At 38.1% G+C, this 22,922-nt stretch overlaps 1 protein-coding gene and 1 long non-coding RNA gene across 4 annotated transcripts in view; one reads left to right on the top strand and one right to left on the bottom strand.

Moving 5' to 3' along the window:
* The window catches only part of LOC109035667 (uncharacterized), a 128,543-nt gene that overhangs the window by 80,647 nt on the left and 24,974 nt on the right, over positions 1 to 22,922 (bottom strand). For all 3 annotated transcript variants that reach the window (XM_072297172.1, XM_072297174.1, XM_072297173.1), the window contains exon 4: positions 14,016 to 14,102. In XM_072297172.1, coding sequence (XP_072153273.1) covers positions 14,016 to 14,102 — 87 coding nt within the window. The remainder of the gene's footprint in view (positions 1 to 14,015; positions 14,103 to 22,922) is intronic.
* Positions 14,109 to 21,582, top strand: LOC140224066 (uncharacterized). The gene is made up of 2 exons (XR_011899302.1): positions 14,109 to 20,292; positions 21,111 to 21,582. It is a non-coding gene; the product is annotated as an uncharacterized lncRNA (long non-coding RNA).

Below are 22,922 nucleotides of genomic sequence, written 5' to 3'. Positions count from 1 at the left end.
TTCATGTATATCCAATCCATTCTGACAACAATAGGACAACAACATTTTTACTTTGTTATATGAGAGAATGTTTACTCTATTAATTCTGTTAGTTGAAAACCTCTCACAATAAGCCTAGCTTTATGACTGTTTTCTGCCTTCTTAGTAAAAATCCACTTAACATCTAATACTTCCTTATCTACTAGTTTGTTCACAAGAGACCATGTATGATTTTTCTTTAAACTATTAAGCTCCTTCATCATTGCCTCATTCCACTTGTCAGCTTCACTACTCTTTATTGCATCCTCATCAGAGATGGAAAGTGAAATTTCATGAAATTTCATAAAGCTCGAATAAATTTCACAAAAGTTGAAATTTATTAATTTTTTTTAGAATTATTTATTGCACCTTTGAAGGTCTGAAAGCGTTTCAGATGGTCTTTCTGTTGATGCTGCGTTGTTATGCTACTCTACTGAAGTGCCAGACACAAAGAGGGGGCAAAAAGGGGGCAAAATGGGGAGTTTAGAGAGAAAAACCCCAACCTAACCTCTAAACTTAACGAAAACATTTGCAACGCGCGAATGTTTTACGGCTTGGGGTAAAAAATTTCAAAATTTAGAATCACTGTTTCTAGGCGTTTCTTAGCCTCCTGAATGTATCCCCAGAAGTTTCAATATATTTCATGAAATTTCGTGAAATTTTCCATCTCTGATCCTCATAAGATTCAGGTATACAATCATTGCAATAATTAACATGAGCACAATAGTAAACATCATTTCATCAAATCGTGCAGGCTCTTTCCGTTCTCAACAGGATTTTCATATTTTTCTTCACTTTTCTTCTCATTGCCTGATTCTAAATCATCATCTGTATCCCTTTCATCCTTACAACTAATACAGTGTACATCCTCTTCAATAATAACCGCATGCCTTGCCGCTGTTACCTTACCGTTTACAAGAACTCTGTAACCTACTTCTGCATATCTCAGCAAAATACCTTTGTCTGCTTTTCTATCCCATTTTGATGCTCGCTTTTTTTCTGGAACTCTCTCGAACGTTGCACTACCCGACAGGCGTAAATACTTTACACTAGGTTTTTGGTTAAACATTATTTCAAAAGGAGTTTTCTTTTCGAATGTGTTTGCTAAGGTTCTGTTTTTCAAAAGAGCAGCGGTACAAACAATTTCTGGCCAAAATTTTAATTCAACTTTTGCCTCAGCAAGTAAACATCTAGATATATCCATAATGGATCTATTACACCTTTCCGCTGTGCCATTTAATTCATGTACATAAGGAGGGCAATTTTGGGCAATTTTTTTTTTTGAATACCTTTTCTTCTTGCAAAATTATGTACATCTATGTTCAGATATTCGGTGCCATTATCACACAAAATTTTTATCTCACATTTATTTAACAAGTCTTCTATTTCATTTAAATATTTAATGAAGCAATTCGTCACTTCATTTTCGTGTTTATGGGATAAGTCCTACCGACTTTGCTGAAGTCAACCAGGAAGGTTAAAACATATGAAAAAATTAAACACTAAGAAGTGGCCTGAAATTGTATGTAACAAGGTGGACTGCCTGAGCTGAACACTCTCCCCCCTCAGTCTCGTACTGGTGCGCATTAGAGTTCTAAAAATTTATTTTTGACTCTAATTTTAATTTTTGGTATTTCTTGGCTTTGATTCCCCGCGAAATGGTGTGGACCCAGCACCATTTCTCCACCTTGTTAAAACATACTTTTCACCATTTACTCCTGAGGTTTTATGGGGTCCGTTTAGATCTGTGTGAATGGTTTTTAAACATTCTGCCGCTCGAATTCTATTATTTTCAAATGGAAGATTATGCATTTTATTCTCAATACGTACGTGACACTTCATGTAATCAGATTCTAAAATTTCGAGCAAATCATGAAGCAACTTATTCTTAACAATTGTGTTTAAATACAGGGTGCGGCAAAAGTCCCGGGACGGCTGTTTATTTTTTAAACGGCTACACGTAGAAAAACGAATTTTGGGGGATGTTCTTGGGTTTTGGGGTTTGTTTAAGCTACTTTTTGGCACTCCCCAAAATTTGTTTGGGGACCCCCCCTAGGGGAGGGCGGGGGGCAACTTTTTTTTTTCAAATAGCAACCCCCCCTTTGTGATACCTCATTCGAAAGATAATAAAAAAAGACAATTTTTGGCGCAAACCGCAGGTCAAAATGTTCATTTTTGACAAAATGGCGGCCGGTCAAAGTTCAAAATGGCGGAAATTTGGCATCTCCCTTGTTTATTGACGGATTGGTGTGAAACTCGGAATCTTAGGGTTTTTCGAGATGAGAAAAACGATTCTGACATTGGTTTTCCAGAAAAGTCAGTCCTTTTCAAAATGGCGGCCTCGGGCGGGCAGTGTATATTTAGGTTGCATATCGTTGGATTTGCATGAATCTTGGTATCTGGGGGTATTTCGGCACGAGAAGAACGAACCTTTCATTGGATACCTGAAATTTTGACAAATTCCTGAATGGCGGCGGAAAAATGACGGGAAATCAGTTTTACGGCTCTTTACCGATGGATTAGCATGAAATTATTTGATATTTCAAGAATCTAATGAAAGATTCTTTTCTAACGAGCCAAAAACCGCCAGGATATCCAATTTCATGCAAATCCATCGGTAAACAGCCGTAAAACTGATTTCCCGCCATTTTTCCGCCGCCATTCAGGAATTTGTCAAAATTTAAGGTATCCAATGAAAGATTCGTTCTTCTCGTGCCGAAAAACTCCCAGATACCAAGTTTTATGCAAATCCAACGATATGCAACCTAAATATCCACTTCCCGCTCGAGGCCGCCATTTTGACCGCCGCCATTTTGAAAAGGACTGACTTTTCTGGAAAACCAATGTCAGAATCGTTTTTCTCATTTCGAAAAACCCTGGGATACCGAGTTTCACACCAATCCGTCAATAAACAACGGAGATGCCAAATTTCCGCCATTTTGAACTTTGACCGGCCGCCATTTTGTCAGAAATGAACATTTTGACCTGCGGTTTGCGCCAAAAATTTTCTTTTTTTATTATCTTTCGAATGAGGTATCACAAAGGGGGGGGGGTTGCTACTTGAAAAAAAAAAGTTGCCCCCCGCCCTCCCCTAGGGGGGCCCTCAAACAAATTTTGGGGAGTGCCAAAAAGTAGCTTACTTTGACCAAAGAACGTCCCCCAAAATTCGTTTTTCCACGTGTAGCCGTTTAAAAAATAAACAGCCGTCCCGGGACTTTTGCCGCACCCTGTATGTAAGATTTACATGACCTAAGGTGCGATGCCAACATTCTTTAACAATCATCTTTTCTTTTTCTTTCTTGTCAACTAAATATACATTAGGAGATTTCTTACGAGTAAAACTAGTCAAACGATAAAACTTATTTTCTTATTAGCGATTGCCAACAAATTTCTATCATGGTCATAGATTTTACCAAATTTCCCTATGTAAAGAATAGTGTTGTTATCTGTTATCTTTCCTACACTTAGTTTTACTTCCATATCTTTAACATAAAACACGTTTGGAATTTTAACATCAGTTTCCTTACCATATACCATAAAAGAAGCATCTACTTGACCCACTTTGGTAGCCATTAACACTCTTCCATCTCATACTCTCACTTTGACAGGCTGTTCTAAAGTAATAGAGTTACAAAAATGAACATCTGAATTCAGTATATGGTCGGTGCTGCCACTGTCTAATAACCATTTTATCTCATTGCAAGACGGATTACCTTCTTCTAGTGTCGAACAGTTTACCTGAGCAACGAAAGTACCAGCAATTCCATCACTTGACTGGTGCTGTCGATCTCTAGAGCCTCAATTACTTCCTCTTCAGTGACTTCTTCTAAAGTTTCCTCGATGATACCCTCTATTGTTTCCTCGATGATTACCACGGGGGTTGCCTCGTTGTTCGTTGATTTCCTCGATAACCTCTTCTTGGAGCATAACCACTACGACTTCGATCGACACAATGATTCTCTGCTGATAATGTCCGTAGTTACCACAATGAGCTTGTTCAGTAATTCGTAATTCTTGCATTTTTGGAAACTAGAGAGTGCACATAGTTCACAGGAATTTTCCCCGATTTTTTTGAGCAATATTAACCCACGAAATACGAGTCCAAAAGTCCGTATTTTGGGCTCCCATTTAAACGCGCGCCGCTTGGCCCATCTCAAAATGGCGCCCATTCGATCCGTCCGGCGGTGGCCACACTTTTGACCCAGCGTGTCGGCGAGGTACCTCTGCATGCCTCTGCCGCGTGTGGGTCGTAAAAACAAACGAAGATTGATAACACAAATGATCCAAACAACTCGAAATCTCTTAATTTTAATTAATTTAAATCCATTTTCGACTTCAACCAAGCATTTGGCAATAATATTCATCGTACACAGTTGGTCTGAACAAGTTTAAATTTATTGACGAGTCACAAGCAAAAACTCTTCAGGTTCTTGAAGTAGAGTGTCTACTGAGTCATTTCAGCCAAAAAGAACAAGAGAGCAGAACTGGATTAAGTAACTGTAGTCTCTGATTTAGTTCTAAACTGCGAATTTGAAGAGCCACAAGACACACATCAAATGTGTAATCACTTGGTTTGGGCCAAAGAAACCTCAAACTACATGAGATCATAGTGGTAAAGCTTGAGAGGTCAAAAGGCTATAATACTAAATAAATAGTGAACTTCTAACTCATGAATGAATTCAGGACCACATACTTAAGACAAAGAAACTGCAAAACATTTGATTTGAGGCGAAAATGAAAAGAGAATGGTCAAAAAAAAGTAAAAGAGGAATGTCTGGGTTTGGACATTGGATTTGTAAAACTGATTTTCAGAATGCACCTTTAAATGAGCCGATAGGCCGTGGCTCCAGGTTGTAAAATACGCACAGTTGGTCTGAACAAGTTTAAATTTATTGACAAGTCACAAGCAAAAACTCTCCAGGTTCTTGAAGTAGAGTGTCTACTGAGTTATTTAAGCCAAAAAGAAAAAAAGTCTGTCGAGCTCCTGGAAAATAAAGTCAATTTAAAGGTATTTTCAGGCTAAAATAGCCAAATTACCCATATTATGCCCATATATAATGCCCGTCATATCATTTGAAAAAAATTTTCTTCCTGAATATAATGTCCAAGTTTCTTAAAGATGCATATTTTAAGCCTCCGAATACTTAAACTACCAATTTTAACCATATGGTGAATTTTGGGGGCCTAAAATGAGCCCTCTGAGCCAAAAATTGCATACATTTTCGAAAACTTTGGATTTTCATGGGGTTTTTTTTTTTATGGTTGTTTTTTCTACAGTCGTCAATGTAATTCTGAAGGGCATTTCCGATTACATAATTGACATTTTGACTGCTCAGGTGAAGGGGAAGGAAGGTATCAGGCATTGCTTTGCCTTTCTCACAGTTTCTAGAAACGCTTGAAAATTCCCTATTACGTTGGAAGTCCAAAATATCCCTTTTTAATTCATTAATTGCTGGTTCTGATATTATGAAATATGCAGCAGGAGTTACTGCCCACCCCCCTCCTCCTCCCTACGAGATGCATGTAAACCTTGATCTTACTGCGCGCGCTACCGGATCCTTGCTTTTCGCGTGATGGCAGTCTGTTGTATAGTAGACCCGGGCATTTGCAATAAAACATGTGGCGGTCTCTAGCATTACATATAAATGGACATGTTTACGTTGCAAATGCCCGGGTCTACAATACAACAGACTGCTATCACGCGAAAAGCAAGGATCCGGTAGCGCGCGCAGGAAGATAAAGGTTTACATGCATCTCGTAGGGAGGAGGAGGGGGGTGGGCAGTAACTCCTGCTGCATATTTCATAATATCAGAACCAGCAATTAATGAATTAAAAAGGGATATTTTGGACTTCCAATGTAATAGGGAATTTTCAAGCGTTTCTAGAAACTGTGAGAAAGGCAAAGCAATGCCTGATGCCCTCCTTCCCCTTCACCTGAGCAGTCAAAATGTCACTTATGTAATCGGAAATGCCCTTCAGAATTACATGGACGACTGTAGAAAAAACAACCATAAAAAAAAAAATCCCCATGAAAATTCGAAGTTTTCGAAAATGTATGCAATTTTTGGCTCAGAGGGCTCATTTTAGGCCCCCAAAATTCACTATGTGGTTAAAATTGGTAGTTTAAGTATTCGGAGGCTTAAAATATGCATGTTTAAGAAACTTGGACATTATATTCAGGAAGAAAATTTTTTTCAAATGATATGACGGGCATTATATATGGGCATAATATGGGTAATTTGGCTATTTTAGCCTGAAAATACCTTTAAATTGACTTTATTTTCCAGGAGCTCGACAGAATTTTTTCTTTTTGGCTTAAATAACTCAGTAGACACTCTACTTCAAGAACCTGGAGAGTTTTTGCTTGTGACTTGTCAATAAATTTAAACTTGTTCAGACCAACTGTGCGTATTTTACAACCTGGAGCCACGGCCTATCGGCTCATTTAAAGGTGCATTCTGAAAATCAGTTTTACAAGTCCAATGTCCAAACCCAGACTTTCTTCTTTTACTTTTTTTGACCATTTTCTTTTCATTTTCGCCTCAAATCAAATGTTTTGCAGTTTCTTTGTCTTAAGTATGTGGTCCTGAATTCATTCATGAGTTAGAAGTTCACTATTTATTTAGTACTATAGCCTTTTGACCTCTCAAGCTTTACCACTATGATCTCATGTAGTTTGCGGTTTCTTTGGCCCAAACCAAGTGATTACACATTTGATGTGTGTCTTGTGGCTCTTCAAATTCGCAGTTTAGAACTAAATCAGAGACTACAGTTACTTAATCCAGTTCTGCTCTCTTGTTCAATGTATGTCATAAGTGTTTGTTCGTGTCTGTTCTTTGTAAGTGACCACTGTAGTGCATATACACAGTTATGCTATCGGTACAGGTATTATTTCTTGTGTTCTACAGTCAGGACTTTCTCTTAAGCGCAATAATTTACCAAAGAAATTCACCTAGTTGCGTATTAATTTGGTATATAGATATTCTGTTAATATCTCCTTGCGGTGATGCAAAGTTTGTGAGATCTGTCGTAAGTGGGTTTTGCATTTAGACGGTCCCTCTTGCCTGATAAAATTACTGCTCTAGCAGCTTCAAATTTATACTTTGATCTCTGATTCATCCCTAAATGACATTCGTGCGGTGTCATTTATCTTAAATCAGTTCAAAACTATTTCGACAATGAATCATCAAAGGTCTGATCGAAGAAGGAATTTTCTGGTGAGTGCTGCGGCTGAACCGACATCACAACTCTACTATTGAAAGCATCAACCAAGACATGACCATTCGTCTGGAAGTGGAAATATTTTGCAATTCATCAGCAGGCCGATTATTGAAGGCTTAGAGCAACCCGACAAGACATCAAATTCCGATATATTGCATGTATAAGATAGGGCTATGTCTTTTCATGTCGGGCTGACATAGTTTCAATAAACGGGCCGCTGGTAGTGTAACTGGTAAGATTTGTAAAGTCACTTAGGTATCACAAGTTACATTCGCATCTGATGTGGAACAGTTTTTGTAAGTATGCTTACCTTTGTGGAGATTAATTGATAACAAAACGAGCATATCAATGTCATAGCCTAACTAGAAAACCACTTACTAGTCCAGGCATTATAGGAAAAATAGAAAAAAAAATGTATATATAAGGTTTTATGTGCCCAAGTTGTTCATTGGGGTGCCAGGGACTCCCAGCAAAAAGTCCCCAAGAATCCCCTGTACGCTCGACCCCCCGCCCCCCCCCCCCCCAAAACCCCCAAAAAATCGACCTTTCCTCGGTTTTTCGTAAATATCTCAAAAAGAATTGGTTTTAGGGAAAAATGAGTTACCTAGTGAATAGAAGTTCATAAAATTTCCAATAAAAATGACTTCTATGAATTTTTTTGTAAAACGACTTTGAACCCCTCAAAATGGCCGCCGAAAAAACGGGCATTTACGGAAATATTACATTTATCACAAATAAATATCAAAAACTGAAACTACACAAAGTATTTTGAAATTGAAGACACTAAGTTGACTACAATTTTCAATGAAGAACTGCTATTTCTGGCTCATATTAAGAAGAACAAAATGTGCCATTAGTTCATGATCCGTTGTTGTATCGTGTATTAGTTTCCTGTGTAGATAGGTAATAAAACAAATGAACCAAAAATAGTAGTTCCTTAAGGCTAAATGTAGTCAAAGTTTAAAAATTATCATCGGAACATAATCATTCTTGTCTCTTGCCCGGATCATCAAGAATTTGCTCATGTAAGCATACCGTAAAAAATGACTTCTATGAATTTTTTTGTAAAACGACTTTGAACCCCTCAAAATGGCCGCCGAAAAAACAGGCATTTACGGAAATTTCAGTTTTTTCCCGAAAATGCCCATTTTTCTTTGAATCGGCTGCTCTTCCGTAAAAGTTAATGGCGGATTCTAAAAGAGCGTTGAATTTCACATCAGAACTGATTAACATCGATCATTTTAGACTCACAGTCGATCTACGGAAATACGATATATCGAAGCTCTTCCGCCCGGGCCTAACAAATCAAGTACTGGGTAGTTACTCATTTAAATTTACGGTTCTACTGGAGCAAGGAAGCCTTCAATTATCGTGTAATGCATCTGAAGAGGGAGGAGAGTCGGGATTCTCCCGTCCAGAAAACAGAAATTGTGCATTGAGAGTTGGGGGGGGGGGTGAAAAATAGAAATAGAGCATTACTTTATAATTAAATGATTCCTCTTTTTCACTTCGATTTGTCTCTAGTAAAGCAATAAAACATATTTTTTAATGTTCACTTTTTCACTTCGATACCTCCAGCTCCAGTACAGATGGTTGTAAGCGGGGGGGGGGGGGGGGGGACTCAGATTTTTTGAATGATTATCTTTTTAAGCGTAAGGTGTTCATGTACTACTTTGAGCTTGAACAGAGTCAATTATAAAACCGTGCTAAAGAACAAATGATCAGTATATTAATCACAAATAATATTTTCGATTTGTTTCACTTAATAATCATTGTAAAGCAGTGTATTCTAATTAATTACAATTACTTAGGTATTCGAGAGCAAGTGGTTGCCCAATAACTTTTTTGAAGGAATGTCCAGCTGTAAAACTTAGAGAAAAGTCTTAAAATAATCGTTGTCTTTTTGGCCTAAGTGCGTAATTGCTTACAACTTTTTCTCTCTTCTTTTCCATCTCTTTTTCTTGTTTATCTTCTTCTCCTTCTTCTTCCCCCTTATTGCCGCTCAATTCTAGTGTTGCCCTCGCGTCATCCATATTGACCTTTTCTTCTTTTTCTTACTCGTCTGTATTAAGCACAAGCGAGTTATCACACGAGATGCCGTTGCAATGCAAGCAAACGTTTGAACATTTCAGGCCTGTTTTTCTACAACCGCACGATTTTCTGCAACCCTTAACACAGCCACAGAAAATTGCGTCCAAAACTTGTTTAGGTGCAGGCCCTAAAGTGGTTCGTACAGGAGTAAGCTGCGGATCCAATTTCCACCCCCAATTTAAAGGCGAGAGTGCATTACCGAGCCACGTTTGAATTTGAAGGAATGCTCTAAAACCGTGCAATTTGGCGGCATCTTCTGTCGGCGGTAGAATTTCGAGACTACTTGTTTTAGCCGTGACTGCACCTTTTTTAAACCTGATGAAACGATGTTCGTTCAAACTTTCGATATTTTTATTTGCATGATAAAGTCCGATATATATTAATCGGACGCTGCCTATTAATAATATGATGATAAATATACAGATATATAATATGCTTGGAATAAGAATGACACAGCCACAACGCGGATCGAGGGTGGAAGTCCGTGCAACTGCTAGAGAATAGTTCTCGAACTAATCGCAAATCGCAAAACATAGGAAGGAGCCCGACGAGATAAATTCGATGGGGGGCAACGAGAGGCGAAAGGGGAATTTTTATGAAACCGAAGCACCTGAACGAGCTACATATAAGCCCCCCGAGTTCTAGATAAGAAGGGCTCGTCCAGTGTTGCTAGGTATAATGTCCCTCCACTCCTCGGGCCATGTATTTCAGCATTTAAAAGAGAGATCTTAAAAAGAGAGAAAAAAAATATTTTCTTTACTCTAGAAAGACACGAAACTGATCAAGCTGTAGGTAAGTAAGTAGTTTTTGATCACTTCATTCCATGAAATATGATGAGCCTTCTTGCTGCAGGAAACACAACATACTAGCAGGAATCCTCATGTAACTTTTCTGGCTTGTACAATATCTGTTGATACTTAAGTTTTTGATGATACCTATGAAGTACAAAAATTCTGAAAAGACACTGGGAATACCAGCAGAGTCACCTCAAAATTTTCTCTCAGGAACAAAACTAAAAATTGTGGAAGTTTCCTAAGAATACTCTCAAGACAAATTTACGTATAATTCATGGATGAAGTGTAGCCAGCTACATATCATGTCGTATTCCTCTTCAAATATACATGCACGTGAGTAGATTTTGAAATTTTGAGCGCACAATTTGCTTATGTAAGAAGCGAGCACTAACATGATTTCCACTTACCATTATCACTTCCTGATAAATTTTTATAAGTTGATGCTTTTGAAAACTGAGTTGTAATGTCGGTTCAGCCGCAGCACTCACCAGAAAATTCCTTCTTCGATCAGACCTTTGATGATTCATTGTCGAAATAGCTTTGAACTGATTTAAGATAAATGACACCGCACGAGTGTCATTTAGGGATGAATCAGAGATCAAAGTATAAATTTGAAGCTGCTAGAGCAGTAATTTTATCAGACAAGAGGGACCGTCTAAATGCAAAACCCACTTACGACAGATCTCACAAACTTTGCATCACCGCAAGGAGATATTAACAGAATATCTATATACCAAATTAATACGTAACAAGGTGAATTTCTTTGGTAAATTATTGCGCTTAAGAGAAAGTCCTGACTGTAGAACACAAGAAATAATACCTGTACCGATAGCATAACTGTGTATATGCACTACAGTGGTCACTTATAAAGAACAGACACGAACAAACACTTATGACATACATTAAACAAGTGAGCAGAACTGGATTAAGTAACTGTAGTCTCTTATTTAGTTCTAAACTGCGAATTTTAAGAGCCACAAGACACACATCAAATGTGTAATCACTTGGTTTGGGCCAAAGAAACCGCAAACTACATGAGATCATAGTGGTAAAGCTTGAGAGGTCAAAAAGCTATAATACTAAATAAATAGTGAACTTCTAACTCTTGAATGAATTCAGGACCACATACTTAAGACAAAGAAACTGCAAAACACTTGATTTGAGGCGAAAATGAAAAGAGAATGGTCAAAAAAAAGTAAAAGAAGAAAGTCTGGGTTTGGACATTGGACTTGTAGAACTGATTTTCAGAATGCACCTTCAAGTGAGCCGATAGGCCGTGGCTCCAGGTTGTAAAATACGATGAATATTATTGACAAAAACTTGGTTGAAGTCGAAAATTGATTTAAATTAATTAAAATTAAGAGATTTCCAGTTGTTTGGATCATTTGTGTTATCAATCTTCGTTTGTTTTTACGACCCAAACGCGACAGAGGCATGCAGAGGTACCTCGCCGGCACGCTGGGTCAAAAGTGTGGCCACCGCCGGACGGATCGAATGGGCGCCATTTTGAGATGGGCCAAGCGGCGCGCGTTGAAGTGGGAGCTCAAAATACGGACTTTTGGACTCGTATTTCGTGGGTTAATATTGCTCGAAAAAATCGGGGAAAATTCCTGTGAACTATGTGCACTCTCTAGTTTCCAAAAATGCAAGAATTACGAATTACTGAACACGTCCTGTTACACTTTTTCCATAATCTACAGGGTGTCCCAAAAATCCGTACCCCCCCCCCCCCCTCATAACATTTAAACGGTTAGAGATAGAAAAACGAATCTTTCGGAATGTTTCTATCTTAAAGGGGTCCATCTTCTAGGGGGGTCAAAATTTTTGTCCCCCCTCGGGGAGGCCGCGGGGGCCCCAAACTTTTTTTTTCAAATAGTAACCCCTAGCTTGTGATACATCATTAGAAAGAGCATAAGCCACAAATCAATATCCTAATTTTTGACCGAGTTATGATAGGTCAAGGGTCAAATTTGACCTATTTGACCTATTTTCAAAAAATCGTATCTCCGGTTCAAATTATCGTAAAGAAAAAACAAGACGGGAAAATTTACTAAATTGGAAGCACTTTCAAGTAAAAATCACAGAAATTACTTCAAACTAATTTTAAGGGGGGTTTCGGACCCCCAAATACGTTATTTGAAAGGTCATACGATATTCTCGCGAAATGAGCCAATTTCCACTTACTTTTCCTCCACATTATCTTAGTAAATTCAAAATGAGTTCAACATTGCGTTTTCAAGTCCCCAAATTTCGAACAAAGTTTAAAAAAAAATTTAAATTTAAATGGATGGATTGAATCACCTTAACTTTCGTTTTTTGAACTTTGGCCGCAAATTGGGGACTTGAAAACGCAATTTTGAACTTACTAAGATAATGTGGAGGAAAAGTAAAAGGAAATTGGCTCATTTCGCAAGAATATCGTATGACCTTTAAAATGACGTATTTGGGGGTCCGAAACCCCCCGTAAATTAGTTGGAAGTAATTTCTGTGGTTTTTACTTGAAAGTGCTTACAATTTGATAAATTTTCCCGTTTTTAGTGTACTTTCCGAAGAAAATACACTATTGCATTTCTTTTCTTCAATTGAACCGGAGATATGATTTTTTGAAAATAGGTCAAATTTGACCTTTGACCTATCATAACTCGGTCAAAAATTAAGATACTGATTTGCGGTTGGCGCCAAAATTCTTAATTTTATATGCTTTTTATTAATGATGTATTACAAGATAGGGGTCACCATTTAAAAAAAAAAAAGTTGGGGCCCCCGCGCCCCTCCTGGGGGGGGGGGACAATAATTTTGACCCCCCCCCCCCCAGAAGATGGACCCCTTTAAAGTAGAAACATTCCCAAAGTTTCGTTTTTCTATCTCTAACCGTTCAAAAGTTACGAGGGGGGGGGGGGGGTGTACGGACTTTTGGGACACCCTGTACAAGCTTGAGAAATATAAACGAGTGCTGCTCTCTAGCATAGATCCACATAATCAACACTTTCCAAACAGTTTGAGAGTGTAAAATTATCGTGTTTTATTGATTCAGTCGTTATAAGCCTTGATCACGCATTCACGCATTTCACGCATTTTGAAAATCACGGACTTGAAATATAAGTCTCTCCCCTCCTCTCTCAAGCGCCCTTTTGGTGAAAATTGGAGGATTAGTGGCTGAAATTGTTTCCATATGCATTGAGGTAGCCTTAAAGTTGCAAACTCCGCAAATTTATTTAGTTTCATCCACTTGTGAAAGAAGTTTGTCACAAAAAACCCGAATTTTATGACTTTAGGGTCCCCCCGCCTCTCAGTCTTCCTAGAACCCTGTAAAACTGAGCACCCTGGCTAAATTCGTTTCTTCAAAAGTGTAGAAGACTTCCTGAAAGTTTCATGCTTGTATCCAGAAATGCACGATTGTTATGCCAATCCGCCCCACTATTATTGCAACACAGGCCTTGGCATTATACTGCACAGTTCAGAATTTGCACAAAGATTTTTTCATTTTGCTTCGTAAAATAATATAAGTACAAAATTAAAATTTGACATGGAAAAATTTTAGTGACACTTGAAAACTACTTGTAAGAAAACAATTGGCCGGGAAGAATTAACCCTCATTCTGGGAAGTATAACGACGATTGTCGCGAAAAATAACCACGAAACAAGGTTGTCACGACATTATCAATTAGGACTAAATTCTCTATGTTTGAGTGATAAATAATTAATGAATGCACTTTAAAAACCCTCGTAAGCGATGGGAAGTCTTCCTTCAGTAGTTTTAACTGAATTAAGATCCTTCGTCTGAAGTTTCTGAAAGATATTTGCACAAAATTGAAACAGGAACTTCAAAATTAGGGCATGGTTGAACATTACTATTAAACAGCCTTCATAAAATTTCAATGTGCACTCACCAATGGAGTCCACCCTGCAAAATCTTTGTCATTGATGTGTTGTTTCCAATCAGTTTCTAGAAGCTCTTTCAACTGACTGATTTTGTTCTGCAAGAAAGAAAGATAGTATCACTGCAAAAAGGGACAGAGAGGCAGAGGACGGTTTGAGTGATTAATCATTCAAATAAGTGATGCTAAGCTCCATTATCACATTACATACAGGGTGTACCAAAAGTCCGTCCCACCTCTGCTAACTTTTGAACGAATTAAGCTAGGGAAACGAAACTTTGGAAATGTTCCTATCTCAAAGGGGACCATCTTTTGGGGGGCTCTAAATTTTGGTCCCCCCTTGGGGAGGGGACTTTTTTTATCAAATGACAACCCCTATCTCGTGATACCTCATTCGAAAGAGCATAAAAAACTAAGAATTTTGGCGCAAACCGCAGATCAATATCTTAACTTTTGACCGAGATATGATAGTTCAAAGGTCAAATTTGACCTTTTATCAAAAAATTATAACTCCGGTACAAATTATCATAAAGAAAAAAAAACGGGAAAATTTACCAAATTGTGTCCGCTTTTGAGTAAAAATTGCAGAAATCAATTCGATTTAATTTTAAGGGGGGGCTCGGACCCCCAAAATCGTCAATTCAAAGGTCATTCAATTTTCCCTGGAAATAAGCCAATTTCCCCTAAACTTGCCTCCACATTATCTCATTAAGGTCAAAATCAGTTCAACATTACGTTGGCAGGTCCCCAAATTTCGGGAAAAGTTAAAAAAAACGAAATTTAAGGTAATTAATCTTGACCGTATAAATTTCGTTTTTTTTAACTTTTCCCGGAATTTGGGGACATGCCAACGTAATGTTGAACTGATATTGACCATATTGAGATAATGTGGAGGCAAATCTAGGGGAAATTGGCTTATTTCGCGGGAAAAATGAATGACCTTTGAATTGACGTATTTGGGGGTCGGAGCCTCTCCTTAAAATTAAATCGAAGTAATTTCTGCAATTTTTACTTAAGAGCGGACACAATTTGGTAAATTTTCCCGTTTTTTTTTTTTTCTTTACGATAATTTGAACCGGAGTTATAATTTTTTGATAAAAGGTCAAATTTGACCTTTGAACTATCATATCTCGGTCAAAAGTTAAGATATTGATCTGCGGTTTGCGCCAAAATTCTTAGTTTTTTATGCTCTTACGAAAGAAGTATCACAAGATAGGGGTTGCCATTTGAAAAAAAGCCCCCCCTGAGGGGCGACCAAAATTTTGACCCCCCCCCCCCCCAAAAGATGGTCCCCTTTGAGATGGGCACATTCCCAAAGTTTCATTACCCTAGCTCAATTCGTTCAAAAGTTAGCAGGGGTGGGACGGAATTTTGGTACACCCTGTATACGTTGATGCATACAGGGTTATCCAAAAGTCACCTACCACCCCTGTAACTTTTTTCCTAATTGAGATAGAAGTTTGAAACTTTGGGAATGTTCCTCGGTTTAAGGTAACAACTTTTTGATCCCCCCAAAATTTTGGGGGGGCGACCCCTCCCCCCCCCCCTTAGGGGGCGGGGGCTGACTTATTTTCAATTGGCAACCCCCCTTCTAGGATACTTCGTTCGAAAGATAATAAAAAAGAAATTTTTTGGTGCAAACCACAGGTCAAAATGTTAATTTTTGACAAAATGGCGGCCGGTCAAAGTTGGCATCTCCGTTTTTTAACAACAGATTTGTATGAGACTCAGAATCCTAGGGTTTTTCGGGACGAGAAAAACGAATCTTTCATTGGAATTTTGAATTTTTAAAAAACTTTAAAATCGCAGAAAAAATGCAAATGGCTATGGTGGATGTGGATTGTCCGTTATTTTTCCGCCACTATTTTGACGATTTTCAGTGTTTCAAACATCTAATGAAAGATTAATGTTTTATGAGCCAAAAACCACCAGAGTATTGACTTTTGTGCAAATCCATCGGTAACAGCCGTGATATGGATTTTCCGTCATTTTTTCGCCGCCATTTTAAAGTTTTTAGAAAATTCAAAAATCCAATGAAAGAATCATCGTGCCGGAATACTCCCGGATACCAAGTCTCATACAAATCCGACGATAAGCAGCCTAAATATCCACTTCCCGCTCTAAGCCGCCATTTTAATCTGCCGCCATTTAGAAAAAGACTGACATTTCTGGAAAACTAATGCCAGAATCGTTTTTCTCGTCCCGAAAAACCCTAAGATTCTGAGTTTCAGACCAGTCCGCCGATAAAAAACAGAGATGCCAGATTTCCACCATTTTGAACTTTGACCGACCGCCATTTTGTCAAAAATCAACATTTTGGCCTGCAGTTTGCGCCAAAAATTTTCCTTTTTTATTATCTTTCGAATGAGGTACCACAAAAGGGGGGTTGCCATTTGAAAAAAAAAGTTAGCCCCCGCCCCCCAAAATTTGGGGGAGACCAAAAAATTGCTACCTTAAACCGAGGAACATTCCCAAAGTTTCAAACTTCTATCTCAATTAGGAAAAAAGTTACAGGGGTGGTAGGTGACTTTTGGATAACCCTGTATACCGCAGAAAAACGGCAAAATCAGGCATTTTGTCAAATGCCTAGGCCAAGAGTCAAATACTTTTACGTTGATTGAAATTCTGATTCATTCCATAATTTTAGACAAAATAGGTAATTCATTGCTCGAGTAGAAAAGAATTCTTTGTAAAAATTTGCCGTTTTATGGTATTCTAAACGTTTTTAGCTCCTGAACGAACATTCATCTTGAAAGCTTCAGTATGTCATAAAATACAAAATTTTCAAGATTTAACTTTGACATACGTCAGGAGCATTTGAAGAGGAAAACATTAAAAGAGTTCGTAGATTCGATGAGCTTTTCTTCCAAAAATATTGAAAACTCCTGACCTTTTCGCTGTAAATTTACAAAATTTCGTCAACAGTCAAAACTTGAATGTCTGCCTAGGCATTTGATAAAATGCCTGAATTGACTGATTGCATGCGACAAATACATCGCAACGGAGGATTCTGAGGGAAGTAGTGTTGTTACTATCTAATATGATCTGAAATACGAATTTGTGGAAACTCACAACGAAATTTCCTCCGAGACTGTTCATTCTTCAGCAGGCTAATTATTTACTTTCATAGATCTCGGCCATAGATTTGCTAACCTAGCCTATAAACATACCCGCGTGACGAGAAGAAAAGAGATGTGTTGTTTTCAACTTACGCCGCCGCGAAGTTGGAGCGCTGCTTGTATCATTAACGCTCTCTGATTGGTTGTTTATTATCTCTCACGTCGGCAACGTTGGGATCCAGATCGCTAACTTAACGACGCTAAGTTATCGAACGATGAGTAACGATCAGCGAAATTTGATGTAAATAATCGCTCGGCTAAAGGACGTCGTTAGAATTCAGTCGTTATCTGTGAGTCGCTAACTTATCGACTCGGATATCGACGCGGAAAATAACCGGCCTGCTGGACGTATAAAACATGTTTAACTCGTTGAGGCACACTGTGTATTGTATGGAGTACTGCTGCTATTCTGCCGTGCTAAGGAAAAACGCCGTATGAGCCTTCAGGCGTTGCCACATTTCCTCAGGCAAATCACTAATTTATAGGAACATTTTTTAATATTTTTCTACGAATTTCTCAGATAATGTTGTTAGTAATTTGATCTAAAGTGTCTGCAATTTTCAAAGGAAAAAATGTATAATATTCCTCAACACTAAACATTTTATCGAAAGAAATTTGGTAACTATCGAATGCACATATGGCGTTCTTCCTTAGCACGGCAGTATTCGACCCTTGTCTTCAGGTCAAAATTCTTAGAAGGAAGCCCCTTGCAAGAGGCGATTTTTTCGTAATTACTCCCAATTTTTTTCCGTTATATAATGGAATTGCTTGTCAAATTCTGAGGTCAATTATATTTAATTGTAATTTATACATTTCTTTTTTCCCCCTTCATTTTATTTTTTGCATGGGGAGGTCGAGGTTTTGTTGATTTCTTCGGATTTCGAATACTGTAAATTCTCTTCTATTTGGCCGATTTTTATGAATGAGACCTCTTTTAATTCGTGTTTTAACGGAGAGTAAGGGAAAAATTGCCAAAAATACGCGAAACAATTTTTTTTTTAAAATTGGACAAATCCTAGCGTGACGGTATAATGGTTAATCGAGCGTGAGTAAAAAGGTCTCAGCGGCCGCTCGCCGGGAGCCGGGTTTTGTTGTTTCTTTCGAGAAGCCGACGCTAGGGTCAGGTGCGCGGGGTAGAGAGGGGTAGGTAGATTTCTATATGTGCGCAAGTAGCTTCCTGTATGAGCCGCGTTTAGCAAATGGTCTGATGAGTCTCGAGGCTCATCACAGATTGCCCTTACGGCTGCCCTGGCTATCAGAGCAATGGTACCAAATTTTGAAAAGCATAACAGGGGTGTGGAGATCTGTCACAGCAACGTTATGAACGAAACGCAGGAGTGAAATTCTCATTCGAAGAGTGCTGGCCTGCTCAGCAATCCTCGAATCAGTTCGTTTGCTTCTGCTTATATATGCATATTTTAAATTAGCGCTGAGCATTCTTAGGTTTTTTTTAGAAAAAAAAAAAAAAAAAAAAAAACAAGAAACGTAGACTCTTGGTATTCATTACCTACACATAAACTAGAAAGCCCCAGAATGAGAAACAAATTTAAATCATTGTTATTGACGGACTAGTAAACTTTTTACACGCTTTGGAAAATCTCAGAAGTTCGCGGTAGTCACTTTTCGGTAAGGAACTAAGGGACTCGATTATTGTACCTATCGAGTGGGGGGTCGAAACGATCGCAAAGGCGGTATACTACGTATACGCGCCAAAATGGAGACAGAGACGGAGCGAAGTGAAAAGATGAGCAGCAAAATGTATGAAGGAAGGGAGTTGACGGGAGCGGCAAAGCTGTCGCCTTTCTAGGTCCGGCCTCGATCGTTCGTTGGAGTGATCCCAAGGGAAACTAAACAGCACGGCAATTATTAACATCGAGGCAGACTTTACAATTACTAGGAGCGGTAGCGACCCCGTCAAGTCTATAGAGATCTCCAACAACGAGAATGGGAGCCGCTACTGTATCTTACACGAACCCGTTCAACTTTTGCGTTATTTTGAGATATCTCCGCAAAAACTTAACGAAACTCAAAACCCTTTGCACTCTGGCAAGCATATTTTATTCCTCGCCTGCAGGCGAAATTTGGAGCTGATTCATTACGCAGTTAATTAATAATCCCTAATTTTTTGCCGTTGTTTGGCCACTCTTTCAAATTACCCGCGCCGTATCACATTCGTGCCTCGAAATTTTGACTTCATCGGCCGTCCGCATTAAATATAAATGTGCACTTAACAGTTATGAAAATCATTGCAAATCATTTCAAAAAGTTTAAACCTACGCATAGGCATCATTCCTTGAATTTAGAACGTGTTTTTGCATTATTAATTTTTAAGAAAGTTCAACTGATCAAAGTCGTTGTTTCATTCAATTCACGACCATTCTGACCATTCACGACGCGACGCATCGCCAGTGTCATGGCGTCAGTTAGCTGCTCTGTCACTGCTCCATGTAAATTTGTCTTGAAGAATTGTCTGAACCCTTGGAAAGAATCTCATCATCATCTTTAGAATAATAAATAAGTAGCTATTATTCTATGTCATCAGTGAACAGAGTGAATCAAGTGAATCCCGGCCGGTGAATTCTGAATCACAACCCTCTTTTCCACGCTTGGAGAGAAACTGAGATTAAAACATAGATTTGCGTTCATCACTCATTTTCCGATTTGTTTTTTTATCTATTAACAACTGGTTTCTAAGAATTTTGAATTCCCTGCCGTCGTGACTTCGTGCCGGATAGCTAGTTGACGTCACAGTCAAGTCAATTCAATCAATGTTTGTCTTTTCGATTTTAGGTTATTGCAAGATGTAAACATACCTACACAAACTAAACTAATAAATAATTTAATGTTGTTATTTCGAAATGCAAACAAAATCATACAAATTAAACTTCCCTTTATTGTTCACTGCTATCTCTAAACTTTGTCTCTACCTTTATTACCGTGCTACAAGTTCTGTGAACCTTCCTCCATCTGTGGTTCATTTGTTCGCAAGCAAAACTGTAAGTACCTATGACAAGTGAATTTTAGTACCCTTATCCCTGCGGAAATCTGTTCGATGTCAAAAAATCCTAGTAATCTGGTTTTGAGTGAGACCCATATCAAGGATTTAAAGGCAGCATCAGTAGTTTTAGCAACAAATCTATGCCGAGTCGGATGCCAAAATTCTACTTAAGGTATGTGCTGAACTATTTCAATGTGTGTTACCTAATATCAGAAGCAATATTTGCTGAACCATGCCAAACCACAGTGACCATGCAAAATCTATCAGCGGCCTGAACGTTGAATTTTTTTGTTTGTCGGGACGACATAGATGACACAGGTTAAAAGGCGGAGCGAGATTAGTCAGCTATGTCTTATCGTTGCTTTGTCGTGCCTTTGTCAGGTGGAATGGATGGCATACTGTCGGAAACTTGAGAGGTGCCGGTAGCTTGTCGTTAGTTCAACCCGACATAGGCACGACAAAGCAGCGATAAGACATAGCCAACCAATCCCGCTCTGCCTTTTAACCTATGTCATCTATGTTGTCCCGACAAACAAAAAATTTCAACAATCAGGCTGCTGGCTACTCTATCTTCAAACCCTTTAGAACACTCTAATTGTGTGTTGTGATTCTAACACAAATTATCACTATAGTGCTCAAACCATAGTATAGTTTCAGAGAATGTGTATGTGATAAATACATGCTAGTTATGAAGCTTCATTCAAGAAATTTGCATTGCAATTTTCAAGTTTCCTCGTCTTTCCTTGCTCCCGTAGAATATTATAAGCAAAGACGATCTCCGCAGACATTGCTACTATAGCTATTGAGTCTCGAAGCAAATAGCGGATGGGGCAATGTATTTGCACTGAACGGAAGGAATTTAAGTGATACTCTATACTATACACTGCTAAGATCTCTATTCTTACTCACTTTGATTTAATATGCTGCTGAGTGAGTAATTGAAATGTAAACACATCAGAGCTCAGCGCGCGAATGGTACGTATGTTACAGGCAACGTAGGGATGTCAAGCATCGTCGACGGTGCCCAGACATCCTCGATGGTGCCCATACCTACATATACTATGGAAACGCATACCTATCTCCAGATTTTCTCTTGGTAGCTACATTCTGTAAGTGGGACCAAGGAGGTTTATTAGCATAAAGTTTATTTTTAACTGCCCAAGGCGGTATTACTTAAGGATGCACTTCAGATTTAAGAGTTCCGCGAATGAAATTGCTCGCTTCTTTTTCTATAGGTATCTTCATGGATTGGAGGGGGAATTTCCCTATGGGCCTTTCAGCTTAGTTGCTCATAAGAGTATTTTGGTAGTTTTTACTTCACTTGCCTAACTTTACGATCAAAGATTTTTGTGCTCACAATACTCTGGGTAATCTGATGTTCGTAATAAAAATGTGTTAACTTACTCATTACATATTACCTGCTGTCCATATTTTTAACAATAAAATTTTTGTGGCCAGATTCTTCAGGAATGTTTTCAATTTCAAAATACCTAAGGGCTTTCTGTTTCTCATTAGAAAAGTACATAAGTCAGTGGAAGTAGTTCATAAGGATCATCATAGCAATGTGTCTTTTCAGAAATTTTAAGTACATTGTTTAAATAAACTATTTCACTTTGAATAAATAAGGACTCTGACATTAGAATTTTCTTATGCTCATCTTTGAAGTATTTTTTAGCCTTTCAAAGCTTACTGATATCATTGATTTTCAATGACTTCATTTGTCAATATGTACATCAAGAATTCACATGACTGCTAGCCTTTGACATTCATAACAACCTACGATTAAAATTAGGTAACTGCTCCAACACATATAATGTGCAGGAAAAAAAATTTCTTGCAAATTATTTGCTAGGGCTATTTTATTTTATTGTGTTTGAGAGATTTACCTCCTCTAAATTTTTTGAGAAAATCAGTTTGATTTCAAAAGGAATTTTTCTAATTTGAAAATAAATTGGAGCACATCTTTCAAAATATATTAACTGATCCCTGTTGGAATTATTCTGTGCGGAATCAAGCAGAGGTTATTCAAAGGTAACCAACTGTAAAATTTTGGATACTCTGATTAGGTAAATGTCATTCAAACCAAAGTTGACTTTTTTTTTTTTTTTTTACCTAACATAGTTTTTCAAGTCATTTCCTTAGTAAAAGCTTTACCTCATAACTCCATTTAAAGAGGATTAATGCAGGCATCATAAATGCTAGCAGTATTATATTGTGAGTGCCTGTATTCAATTTTGTTCTCCCTGTCTTTAAAATTTGGATAGAAATATTTTTCATCTCCAGGGGAAGCATAACATCAAGAAGGAACTTTGTTTGTAATGAATCCTTATCCACCAATATTCATAGCTTAACATTTTCCTCCCTTTTATTAAGCGTCTAATGGTCTCAGCATGTGCAGAAAAACCAAAAATAACTGATATAACCACAAAAAACCCTCAAAAAGGGTAAAAATTCCGCCAAGCCTATGAGATCTTATCACAAAATCAGTAGGTATTTATCTTAACAAATTTTAAAAAAGGAGAGGGGGAGGGGATAGTAATCTCTTGAAAATTACAGAAGGAGAAAAGAAAAGCAACTCAAATACTGTTTTCCATTTCAAACCTCAAAATGTCTGATATCATTTGAGGTCAAGATTTTTTAAGTATAGGTACGCCCCAGAACTAGAACGAGCAAACGGGAAATTAATTCTGCTTAGAATCCCCTTCAGTTAGTCTTGGACGCAACCAGCTTACCTTTGAAGCTAGTTCGGTTGCCTGGGTCACTAATACAAGGAAAGATAATTGGATTTGCTTCCTTCGAGAA

The sequence above is a fragment of the Bemisia tabaci genome, chromosome 2, assembly GCF_918797505.1.
Source record: "Bemisia tabaci chromosome 2, PGI_BMITA_v3".
Classification (NCBI taxonomy): domain Eukaryota; kingdom Metazoa; phylum Arthropoda; class Insecta; order Hemiptera; family Aleyrodidae; genus Bemisia; species Bemisia tabaci.
The sequence above is the reverse complement of the archived record's forward strand: the minus strand, read 5'-3'. Positions and strand labels throughout refer to the sequence as shown.